Genomic DNA, 13,027 nt, shown 5'->3' on the forward strand with positions numbered 1-13,027 from the left:
CCAAGTCCCTTTGGATGGCATCCCTTCTGTTGTATTAACTACACCACTCAGCTTTGTGTCATCTGCAAACTTGCTGAGGGTGCACTCTATCCCATCATCTATGTCATTGATGAAGATATTGAAAAGCACCAGCCCCAAGACGGACCCCTGAGGGACACCGCGTGTCACCAGCATCTACCTGGACATAGAGCCATTGACCACTACTCTCTAGGTGCAACCTCCAAGCCAATTCCTTACCCACCGAATAGTTCACCCTTCAAATTTATATCTCTCCAATTTAGAAATCAGGATGTCACCTGGGACCATGTCAAAAGCCTTACAGAAGTCCAGGTAGATGACATCAGTTGGCCTTCCTTTGTCAACTGATGCTGTCACTCCATCACAGAGGGCCACCAGCTTGGTCAGGCACAATTTGCCCTTCGTGAAGCCATGCTGGTTGTCTCAGATCACCTCCTTGTCTTGCATGTGCCTTAACGTTGCTTTCAGGCAGATCTGTTCCATGATCTTGCCAGGCACAGAGGTGAGACTCACCAGTCTGTAGTTCTCCAGGTTTTCCTTTCTACTCTTTTTAAAAATGGGAGTGATGTTTCCATTTTCCAATCACTGGGGACTTCACCTGACTGCCATGACTTTTCAAACATGATGGAGAGTGGCTTGGCAGCTACACCAACCAATTCCCTCAGAACCCTGAGATGGATGTCACCAGACCCCATAGACTTGTAGCTGTTCAGATGCATCAAGAGGTCCCAAACCTGCTCTTCGCTTACAGTGGGATGGACTCTGCTCCCCCAGCCCCCGCCTAGAGGTTTGGAGACTTGAGAGATGTGGGAAGCCTGACTGCCAGTGAAAACCAAGGCAAAGAAGTTGTGAAGTACCTCAGCCTTCTTCATGTCTGTTGTTAGCAGTCCTCCATCTACAATTTTCAGAGGTGGTATGCTCTCCTTAGTCTTTCTTTTCTGGCCAATGTACTTGTAGAATCCTTTATTGTTATTTTTTGCATCCCTTGCCAAGTTTAGCTCTATCAGTGCCTTGGCTTTCCTGATCCCATCCCTGCACATCCAGACAGTGTTTCTGTACTCTTCCCAGGACACACAGCCCTGTTTCCACTGCCAGTGCAGTTCCTTCTTTTGCCTAAGTTTGACCAGAAGGTCATTGCTCAGCCATGATGGTTTCCTTCCCTGTTTGATTTGTTGCACATGGGGATGGAGAGGTCTTGTGCTCTAAGAAAAATACCCTTAGAGTTGCCAGCTCTGATCAGGTCTTCTTTCCCTAATGACAGTGTCCCATGGGATCTCATCCACTAATTCTTTGAATAACTGGAAGTTTGCTCTTCTAAAGTTGAGGGTCCTGACTTTGTCCTTTGCCAAGCCTACATCCCTCAAGATCACAAACTCAACTAGGGCATGGTCACTGCAACCCAGACTGCCTCCAATCTTAACCTCTTTAATGAGGTCATCCACGCTGGTGAGCACCAGGTCCAGAAAAGCTTCTCCTCTGGTTGGTTTTTCTAATACCTGGACCAGGAAGTTGTTTTCAATGCACTCTAGGAGCCTCCTAGATTGCATACTGCCTGATGTGTAGCTTTCCTGGCAGACATCTGGGTGATTGAAATCCCTCAGCAGAATGAGAACCCGTGAATGTGATGCTTCTTGTAGTTGGAGTAAGAAGGCTTCATCAAAAAGCTCCCTTTGAATGCTGCTCATTAGTCACAGGACAGCCTTTACCTATCCCTTTCCTAGTACAAGCTGGCCAGGAAGAAAAGCTGACCCTGGAGCTGGTGACAGGGCCCTGTGAAGTTGTTACACCTCCTCCAAACCCTGCAATGCAGGGATGATGCCACAGGTCAACAAGTCGCTTTACATTGCCTGATCCATTTATACATACTCTCAGCCCCTGGCAAACACAAATAAATCAGGTCAGCTTTGGCCCTTTTTATAGATGGATTATGTAGGTGCAACCATTACTGACTTTTTTATTTTTCCTACAAAGTAAATACTAGCGGTCAATTAAATTGAATGAAAATCATAGAACCATTTAGCATGAAAAAAGAGTTCTAAGAACATCAACTCCATCCATTAACCTAGCACTGCTAAGTCTATTGCTAAACCATGCCCCTAAGCACCACATCTACACAGCTTTTAAATATCTGCAGGGATGGTGGCTCAACCACTTCCCTGGGCAGCCTGTTCCAAAGCTTCACATCCCTTTCAGTGAAGAATATTTTCCAAATATCCTCTGACCCAACTTGAGGTCATTTCCTCTTGTCCTGTTGCTTGTTGCTTGGGTGAAGAGATCAACACCCCCCCACCTCACTACACAGTATCAAACCAGTTATGCCTGTTCCCTGCTACAGAGTAGCTGGAGGCACTGCAGTTTTCTTCAGAAAATTAATAAATAAATGCAAGTCTTAGAAACAAATGTCACCTTGTATTCCATTACCACTTTCAGAAGATACAGAGTGAGGCTTTTGTCCTATCTTGGGCAGACCGAACTGGAAATGCCAGATTTTCCTTAGTCTTGCTTATGGACTGGTCTAGTTAGCAGAGTATTCCAGGCAATTTATCTGAAAAAAATAATTTAAAAAATACGTATATATATACACACATATACTTCTTGAAGAAAACTCAACTCTTTACTGGAAAAAAAGCAATGAGAGAAATCTGAAATACTGTTCTTACAAAACCTGATAAGAATTTAATTTCAGAGGTCAGACATGCTAGTGGGAAAGAGGTCCAACCCCACTCAGAGCAGGACCCATTAGCACAGGTTGCTCAGGGCTGTGGGCAGGTGAGGGCTGAGTATCTCCAAGTACAGAGTCCATAGCTTCTCAGGGCTTAGATACAGTGCTTGAAGGATTTTTCTTCCCAGAGGGGGATGTTGCTCATTACAACTAGGGCCTGTTGCCCTTTCTCATCACAATGCACCTGTGAGAAGAATCTGTCTCCATCATCTCTTCCTGCTCCCATTAGGCAGCTGCAGACTGCAATGAGGTCTCCCCTTCACCTTCTGCTCTTCAGGCTGAACAAATCAAACTGTCAGCGTCTCTGCATACATCCTGTGCTCCAGCCCCAGAGCCTCCACAGAACCCACTGGGCAATGTATGACATGACTGACTTGTAAAAGGGATCTGGAAGTTTGGTATGCTCAATTGTATCGATGCTATAGTAAAAGAGGGCATTTTCCTACAATCTCTGTCAAATAAGTCTGAGTGCTACAACTGTGGTATTTATAAGAAAATCATGAAAAATATTGCCCATGGAGCTTTCTAAACAGGGATATTCAGAGGAAAAGGGGAACACAAGCCTGAGCCAGTTTGTACTAAAACTGTTGGAACTACTGTTTGGCTGACATCTGGCAGAGCAGTTTTAGCACCATCAAAACTACATCAGTGATAGTCCAAATCACTGAGGAAAAAACAAACAAACAAACAAACAAACAAACAAAAAGAGAGCACAAGCCTGCTGCAGACAACAGGAAGAAACATCGCCATCAACAAAGCACTGAGCTCCTCAATCAGATGTGGCCACAGAAAGAATACAATAGAAGTGTATTTTAAAAAAAAGGGGGGGGGGGGGGGAGAGGGTGAGGAGGGGAACAGGAAGAAAAATGCATTCAGCTTGCATATGTCAAAGCAATATCAGTGAAAGCAGTGGTATAAAATTATCTGTACCATCAGGTTCAGAGAATGGTGATTAACAAGTCATTCTCTGCCTGGATACCAGTGACAAGTAGAGCATCACAGATATCTATCCACCTGACCTGTATCATTTAGCATCTTCATTAGTTACATGGAAGAGATGGCACTCTTGTCAAATTTGCAGGTGACACCAAACTGAGGGTGTGTATGTTCAAGGGCTGCATTTCAGAGGGACGTGGTCAGGCTGGAGGAATGGGCCAACAAGAACATCATGAAATTCGACAAGAACAACTGCCAAGTTCTATGCCTGGCAAGACAAAGCACCTGGGAACAAGACAGGCTGGGGATGCTTGTCCACGTAGCAGCTCTGTGGAAAAGGCCCTAGGAGCCTTTGTTGGACAGTGAGCTGGATATGATGCAGCAGTTTGCCCTGGCAGCATAGGTGGCCAAGGGCATTCTGGGCTGTGTGAAGAGAAGCAAAGAAAACAGAATGAAGCAAGTGGTTATGCCCCTCTATTTGTTACTCCTGAGACCATATCCAGATACTGGATCCAGTGCTGGGCTCCCCAGAACAATGTCAACAAACTAGAGGAGAGTTTCAGTAGAGAGCCACCAAGATGATCAGGACTGGAGCATTTGCCTTGTGAGCAGAGGCTGAGGGTGCTAGGCTTGTTCAGCCTGCAGAAGAAACGGCTTTGGTGGGTACCACCTAGCAGCCTTACTGTACATATAAGAAGGATATCAAGAAAATAATGCCAGGCTCTTCACAATGGGGCTTGGACAGAGGACAAGAGCAGTAGGCAAAAGTCAGGCAAAGATATTTCAAGTTCAAGATACTTCCTTCTGAATGGATGTTAGGAACAACAGTGACTCTGAAGCTTGTGAGGTAGTTGGTCAGCATCTCAGAGAGGCTGTGGCATCTCTGTCTTCAAGGGAGTTTCCAGACCTAACTGACTACAACCCACAGCAGCCTTGTCTGACCATAGAGCTGGTTGTGTTTTAGGTAGTGGGTGGGCCATGCAGGCAGATTACTGCCACCTGGAACAACATCATGAATTGCACTGTTTTCCTTGTCTCTGTGTCCAAAAGAAACATTTGTGTCCAGGTGCAGTCCATGAACACTGAGTAGGCACTACAGCTGTAGTAAGCTGATATAAGCGATGATGGTTTTTGACTGAGAAAGAATTCTTAAGCTGGTAAAGATACATCTGTCAAAACAAACAGGGAAACATAGAGACGTTCACAGTTTTTTACAATAGTGTATGTTTTTTGAAAAGCTCAGCACTTACAATTGAACAAGTAAAGAGCTCTGCACCCAGTTGAGTCTGATTTCCAGAACTGCTTAGTACTCAAAGGATCTGAGCCCAAACCTTGTGGTTACACAACCCAAGGATAGACTTGATATGCCTTGGTAGAACAGAGGAGGATACGACATTGAAGTTTCTCCTCATGAAGGCTGCCCTGAAGAAAGAACTACAAAAAAAATGGACATGGATTGCCAGAAATAGATACCAAGTTTCTGGCATCTGACAAGATTTCAGTATATTTTAATATTTCTGCCAAATATGGATGGTCTCAGGAAAGCCTTATTTCAAATATCAGTGTGGGAGGGGGTTTCTCCAAGTGCTGCCAGCATGCGTCTTCGTCTAAAAACCTGAGAGAGTAGCCAGATTATATGGGAATACCAAGCCACTGGATTTCTGTGTGGAACAAGGAAATATTCATCATTGCCACAGGAGGCAAAACTTTTAGAAGTCTAAGCAAATTACTGTGTCAAAAAGTCCTTTTGTCATGGTGTTTCGACCTTGTCAACCCAGCTTCCCTGAAAATGCTCTCTCAGACAGGGTCTGGCTGAGTTGCCCTCAGCACAGCCTGGAGCAGTGTGTGGGGTCAAAGTGAGTCCTGTGTCAGGAGGGCTTCACCCCAATTGCTCAGATTCCGCTTGTGTAGTCTGACTGGGGTATGTGTCTCTGCTCCTTGCCAATGAACAAGAACTACCTCTGCAAGCCTCTCCCCCAGGGTCCTCATGGGGTTAAAAGCAGCTCCTCTGCTCACAAGCCTAGCGGACACAGAGGCCCTTCCTCATGCAGGTAAGATGCTGTGGGCAGCAGTCATGAACATTGTTAGTTTTTCCCTTGTAGCAAGCACTGGATGTCAGCCAGTTTGCTGTTGGAAATGGAGGTAAGGGAGTGCAGGAAGGGCAGGCCCATTGCCTAAGGTCGGGACAGCAGTCTTGTTTACGGTGGGATGTTCTTAGGGGTCTTACTCATGGTGGAACCATCTCAGGGGTCCCTGTCAGCACACGGTATGGCACCCAGGACTCCTAGGTGTTCCAGGCATGCAAGCAGGCTGTGGCTGCTGGTGATGCAATCAAGTCTTTTTCAGAATAAATTAGTTCTGCATTATTGCTGGCTTCCTTAGTTCAGCCATCACCTCAAACTGGTTCTGGACCATACCCAAGTTTCAGAATTCTACCTCCCATGGCTACTTGCTCCAGGTTATCTGGTCTGCTCAGCTAGGTTCAAATGGGCCATGATAGCTTGGGGAAGAAAGCCACATTCTCCTTCAGGAGCAGCTAGTTTCCTTGGGTGGGCGCGCAGCATATTTGGCTTCCTGTAGGAGGTAGGGTGACACACAACACCCCAAAATGCTGGATCTATGCAGAAGTGCACTCAGATGATGCAAAGCACCTTCTTTAGGCATTTCACTAGTGGTAAGCTGGGTCTCAAACCAGTGCATCACTATCGCATCAATCAACAGTGCTTTCCTACATCTACAGGGAGTGAGAGAAACCAATTGCCTCCCCGGCACTAACAGCAACAATGCTCCCTCTCTGCTCATCTACACAGCCTTTTGGGGCTGGTCAGCAGTGAACAATGGTGTAGTTTCGCTGGGAAACAGATGGGGGTCATTAGTGACCATGAGAAATCTCTTTCAGTGCAAGTGAAAGAGGCTCAATCCTGTGCAGTGTGAAGGAGGAAGTAAGATTTTCCTACCATGTTTCCATTTCATCGTGTACAGGATGTCTGAGGACAAAAGATTTAAATCAGGCATTTCTTGTGGCTGTGTCACTGACTGCTACATTGCTCCATACTATGGTTAAAGATTAGGCTCAGCTTCTGTGAAGCTTCTGTGTCTGCACTGTAGTCCTGTGCCTTAACACCTAATCCAGCCTGAATTTGTCAGTATGGGGAGTACATCATCTGCGGGTCTCCAGCCCTCTGTCACTACTGCAGCAGAACTAACAATTCCCCACAGTTGCTGGAAATACCATGACTGACACGTCATCACTGTGTACTTGCATCAGCCCAAGGGCTCATTGACATCATGTGATGGGCTCACTCACCTCTTTCTCACCTACTCTGATTTTCAAGGGTTGAGCTCATAACATAACAGATAACTAGCCCTTACATACCTAATCTCCTACTTTGAATTTATTCTTATTTTTAGCACTCCTTTTCTTGACATTCCCATATCCCTCCTGTGTAACAGGGAGGTCCCCACCTTAACTGGAGCCATCTCCACTGTAATTTGTCAGTAGACTCCTGCTGCTGGCTAGCAGGTCAGTAGTAAAAGCATCTGATAAGGTCCTTAGCAGAGCATGCACTCACACCTGTACCATGGAGGCATCTGTGCCCTACCAAAACTGACTGCCTCAGTGCTGTGCATGTTCATGTTCATGCATACATAGTTTTGAACTTGTACAGAGAAATGTGCACATTATGCAGCTTTGCAGACAGTGACAGATGGAGATAGGAGATGTTTCCAGGGGAACACTGCTGTGTGCTGTTCCAGCTCTTGTCTCTCTCAGGAACATGATCCTGGTTGCTTTCAGGACCAAAGTAACACTGAGACAAACAAGCTGTGCTATTCTTGCATCAAAATCCATATTGCTTTGGCTGTGGGCTGACTTGAAGGAAGAGATCATCCCTAATTTCCAGAATACTCGATGATTAGTCCATTGGAGTCCAATGGATGATAGTCCTTATGTTCCTGTCAAACATATGCAGAAATAGTAATTAAGACAACAACAAAAACACTGTTAAAGAATATGATGACTTTGGACACTGCTGAAGAGCTTGGCCAAGCAGTTTCCACTCAGCCTTGCAGCACCCCCACTCAAGATGGAGTATCAAGTTTTTATGTCACTGAATGTGCTAAGGTGGATGTGTATAGACTTTTCAGGACCCGTAGGCAGAGAAGGCAAAGAGGTGGAGTAGCCTTCCACATGAGGGAAGGTCTTGATTTTATGGAGCATACTTATAGTGATGAAAGGGTTGAATGCCTTTGGGTAAATCGGGAGAAAGGCCAACAAGGGAGATATTGTGGTAGAAGGATGTTATAGACCACCCAATCAGGATGAAATATTTTATAAGCAGCTAGAAGTTTTGCAATTGCTAGCACTCATTCCCATGTGAGACTTCAACTTTAAGTGCAGGAAGTTCTGGCTGAATATGAGGGAGCACTTCTTTACTGTGAGGGTGACAACACTGGAACAGGTTGCCCAGAGAGGCTGTGCAGTCTCCTTCTCTGGAGATATTCAAAACTTGCCTGGATACCATCCTGCGCAATGTGCTCCAGGTGATCCTGCTCTGTGGGGGGTTGGACTAGATGATCTTCAAAGGTCCCTTCCAACCTCAGCTATTCTGTGATTCTGTGATTCCCAGTTGTCTTCTAGAAATACAATACAGAGGAGAAGAAACAGACTAAGCGATTCCTGGAATGTGTGTCGGTAACTTCCTGACACAGGTGGTCAGAGAACTGACTTGGGAAGATGTCCTACTAGACCTGTTGTTTACAGGGAAGGTTGATGTGGTTGATATGTTGGTTGGAGGCTCTCGGGCATAATGATCTCGAGATGATAGAGTTCTTGATTCTTTGGGAATCAAGGAGGCAGTCTCATTCTCATGGCTTGGACAGATCTACTGTTTGCTGTGTAGAAAACTATCTGGATGGCCAGGCTCAAAGGGTTGTTGTGAATGGAGCTAAATCCAGCTGTCAGTCAGTCACAAGTGGCGTTCCCCAGGGCCCAGTATTTGGGCCTGTTTTGTTTAATGTCTTTGCCAATGATCTTTATGAGGGGATTGAGTACATCCTCAGTGAGTTTGCAGATGGCACCAACTTGGGTGGGCATGTTGATCTACTTGAGTGAAGGAAGGTTCTACAGAGGGATCTAGATAGGCTGCGTCAATGGGATGAGTCCAATTCCATAACTTTCAAGAAGACTAAGTGTGAGGTCTTGCACTTGAGCTGTAACAACCACATGGAGTGGTACAGGCTTGGGGAAGAGTGTTTGGAAGCTGCCTGTCAGAAAAGGAACCTGGGGCTGCTGGTCGACAGCTGGCTGAACAGGAGCTAGCTGTGTGCCCAGGTAGTCAATGAGGCTAATACCATCCTGGCCTGCATCATAAATACCATGGCCAGCGGGAACAGGGGAGTGATTATCCCTCTGTGCTCAGCACAAGCAAGACTGTATCTCAAGTGTTGTGTTCAGTTTTGGGCCCCTCACTGCAAGAAAGTTACTCATTTGCTGGAACATGCTCAAAGAAGAGAAATAACACTGATGAAGGAACTGGAAAAGAAGACGCATGAGGAGTGGCTGATGGAACTGCGGCAGTTGAGTCTAGAATAAAGGTGACTGAGGAGAAAACTCATGGCTCTGTACAACTACCTGAAAGGTTGCAGCAGGCAGGGTGTTGGTCTCTTTTTTTCAGGTAATAAGTGGTAGGATGGGAGGAAACAGTCTCAAGTTGCACCAGAGAGGTTTAGATTGGATACTGGGAAGAATTTCTTCATGGAAAGGGTGCCCAGGGAAGTGGTGGAGTTCCCATGCCTTGTGGTATTTAAAACACATGGAAGTGATGCTTAGGGACATGGTTTAGAGGTGGAGTTGGTAGTGTTAGGTGATGCTTGAGCTTGATAATATTAAGGGTCTTTTCCAACCTAAATGGTTCCAAGATAATGGTGAATTAACCTTTTGACTGCAAGTTTTCCTTTCAGTATTAAAATTAGAAACAATAAATAGAGAGTAAGAGAAATTAAACAGAACTAAAAGTAGTGAACTTCACCATGGAAACATTAAAGCTCTTAGTCTACTTAGCACATTGAAACAAACACTAAGACTGATTACAGCGTGCAAGTGTAAAAACAAGGAGAAAATACTATCACACTAGAGGCTACCTAATCTGGAAGAGAAAGACCTGAGAAGCATAAATGGGACAGAGCTGACATTCCAGCAATTCCATCAGAACAAAACACAAAAATTTATCAATATTTTTAATTTCTTAGAAAGCATAAGGAAAAAAAAATCAAAGAAAAAGCAGTAAATTCTCCATTGCTCACTGTTTTAACATCATGCTGCAATATATGGCAGGGGGTGCACAAATGGAGAGCAACTTAGCTGTAAAGGACCTGGGGATCGTGGTAGACAACAGGTCAAACATGAGCCAACAATGTGCACTTGCCACAAAGAAGGCTAACAATATCATTGGGCTGCATTAGGCAAAGTATTGCCAGAAGGTCGAGGGAGGTGATCCTGCTCCTCTACTCAACACTGAGGAGGCCACACCTTGAGTGCTGGGTCTGGTTCTGGGCTCCCCAGTACAAGAGAGACATGGACATGCTGGAGAGAGTCTAATGAAAGGACTCAACGATGATGAAGGGACTGGAACCTTTCACTTATGAGGAGACTCTAAGAGAGCTGGGACTGTTCATCCTGGAGAAGAGAAGGCTGGAAGGGGATATCTGAAGGAAGGGTGCAAAGAGGACAGAGCCAAGCTCCTTCCATTGGTGCCCAGTGACAGGACAAGAGGAAATGGGTGTAAACTGGAACACAGGTGGTGCCATCAAGAAACTTTTTCTCACTGTGTGGGTGACCAGGCACAGGTTGCCCAGAGAAACTGTGGAGTCTCTCTTGTTGGAGATCTTCAAAAGCTATTTGTACATGATCCTGGGTAAGCAGCTCTGGGTAGCCCTGGTTGAATAGATGGCCCTAGTTGGGCAAGAAGATCTCCAGAGGTCCCTTCCAAACTCAGCATTCTGTGATTCTGTGTTATGTGCTTTGGACAGAGAAATTAAAAACATATAAATGAATGTTAAGCAAGGAATTATGCCTGAAATAATTTAATCATGTTATTATAGTGAAGAGACAGGACAATTGTAATCAGTTGCTAAAAATGTCTTTGAAGAGAAATGGATTTTGTGTGTGTGTGTGGCATATTCACTTTGGCCTTGTATAATGGCAATGGAACCCTGAATAAGCATCAGGAAATTTCTCTAATGTTCACTAAATTGAGAGTGACAGGAACTGACTGATAGCTTGGGGACATTGCTGAATCCTGATCGCAGGAGATTTGTCAGAGAAGATCGAACTGTTATCCATGAGGAAAAGCTTCTCACAGATACCCTGTACAGATGCAGGGAGGCAGACATGATGGCGTCTTGTTTTGAAGTGTACAGTTTCCATGTCATAATAGCAGAGAACTACTTCCTTGAGTTCAATTATGTGCAGTACCCCGCCTTGCACTCCAGCCATACCTGGTACTGTCAGTGAAAACCAGTCCAGAACCCAGCAGCAGCTGGAGTTCCTGGCAAAGACATGCTCAGTGATGGTTGCTACACTGGCCAGTTATCTTATTCTCTGATTCAAGAATATTATAGAGCACTAACATAGAATCATATCATAGACTGGCTCAGGTTGTAAGGGACCTTAAAGAAGTAGGGAATTGTGGGGTCACCATAAGTGCAAACAGGAGAAAAAGAAAGACATGCTGGGTCTTCTTCAATGCAGTGGGTGAACTAAGGAAGTGTAGGTTAGTCAGGATGTGCAGTGGTCATGGTTTCTCCTGTGTGACTCTTGCAGTCAGGTCACCAACACTGAATAACACATCTATTGACTGTAAAATGCCACTGTCTGAAATACCTGTATGGGAGGCTTTCGACCGTTACGGAGATAGGACTAAAGCCATCATACCAGTGAAAGCCTTGCTTTGTGGGTGGGTGTGCCCCAGTCCTGTGGCTCACAATCTCCACCTCTTCCCAGTGCTCTTTTCTGCCTGCAGACCAAACCAGCTGGCCCCATGGCAGGAGAGAACCAGACTCGGGTGACAGAGTTCATGCTCCTGGGCTTTTCTCATGGCCAGCCCTTCCTCTTCGTCCTTTTTCTGGTTGTTTACCTGGTCACGCTTCTGGGGAATTTTGCAATACTTGCCCTTGTATCCCTGGATCCCCATCTCCACAACCCTATGTACTTCTTCCTCAGCCATCTGTCCTTCTTGGACATCTGCTACTCATCAGTGACAGTACCCAAGATCTTGTCAAATGTGCTGCGCTCACAGGCAACCATCTCCTACTGCGGGTGTCTGGCACAAATGTTCTTCCTGATGGCGTGCGCAGGAGCCGAGTGTGCACTCCTAGCTGTCATGGCCTATGATCGCTATGCAGCGATATGCCAGCCCCTGCACTATGCCCACACCATGAGCCGGGGTGTCTGCACAGTGGCCGCTGCGGGCTGCTGGCTCTGGGGTATGCTGGATTCAGCTGTGCACACACTTCTGGCTTCTAAGCTGTCCTTCTGCGGGGCTGCCCGTCTCCAGCACATCTTCTGTGATGCTCCCCCGCTACTGAGGGCAGCATGCAGCAACACCCACCCTGTTGAAGTGGCACTCCATGCTGCTAGTGTTTTTGTGGGCCTCAGCCCCTTCCTGTTTGTCATCATCTCCTACCTCCGCATACTGGCTGCTGTCCTTGGGATGCCTGTGGCTTCTGGCCTGCACAAAGCCTTCTCCACTTGCTCTGCCCACCTGCTTGTGGTCACCCTGTACTTCGTGACAGCCAACCTGAACTACAACCGACCGAGCACTGGCTACTCGCCAGTGGCTGACACAGTGGTCTCTGCCCTCTACTGCATCGTCACCCCCATGCTGAATCCTCTCATCTACAGCCTCCGCAACCAGGAGGTGCAGAGGGCCCTGCAGAAAGCCCTGCGGGGATGGGGTGTGTGGGGCTCCCCAGGCAGCAATGCTGGTGTGGTGTTGGCCCCTCACCAGCTAGCTGTAGGAAATCCGTGATGGCAGCAGTAGGCTTGGGACTGCCTGGGAAAGCAGGGGGTGCTTATGGTATACTGTCATCATGTGTCTGACCCTTGGCATATCACTGATAACAAAAAGGCAAAATCAAGTCGGGATCAAGGCTATAGGATCCAGGTTCCAGGATTATGTACCACATGCTGAGCTCAGAGAAGGACCCACCGCAGCCACATTATCATGGAATCTTAGAATCATAGAATGGCCTGTGTTGGAAGGGACCTCAAGGATCATTTAGTTCCAACTACCCTGCAATAGCCAGCGATGCCATCCACTAGATCAGGTTGCTCATGGCCTCCAGCCACCT

At 46.3% G+C, this 13,027-nt stretch overlaps 1 protein-coding gene across 1 annotated transcript; it reads left to right on the plus strand.

Moving 5' to 3' along the window:
- The first annotated feature begins 9,918 nt into the window (after positions 1-9,918).
- Positions 9,919-12,956, plus strand: LOC137850015 (olfactory receptor 5AP2-like). The gene has a single exon (XM_068670258.1). The coding sequence runs from the start codon at positions 11,716-11,718 to the stop codon at positions 12,703-12,705; it is 990 nt and encodes a 329-aa protein (XP_068526359.1). The 5' UTR covers positions 9,919-11,715; the 3' UTR covers positions 12,706-12,956.
- The last annotated feature ends 71 nt before the right edge of the window (positions 12,957-13,027 follow it).

Source organism: Anas acuta, chromosome 1, assembly GCF_963932015.1.
Source record: "Anas acuta chromosome 1, bAnaAcu1.1, whole genome shotgun sequence".
Classification (NCBI taxonomy): Eukaryota; Metazoa; Chordata; class Aves; order Anseriformes; family Anatidae; genus Anas; species Anas acuta.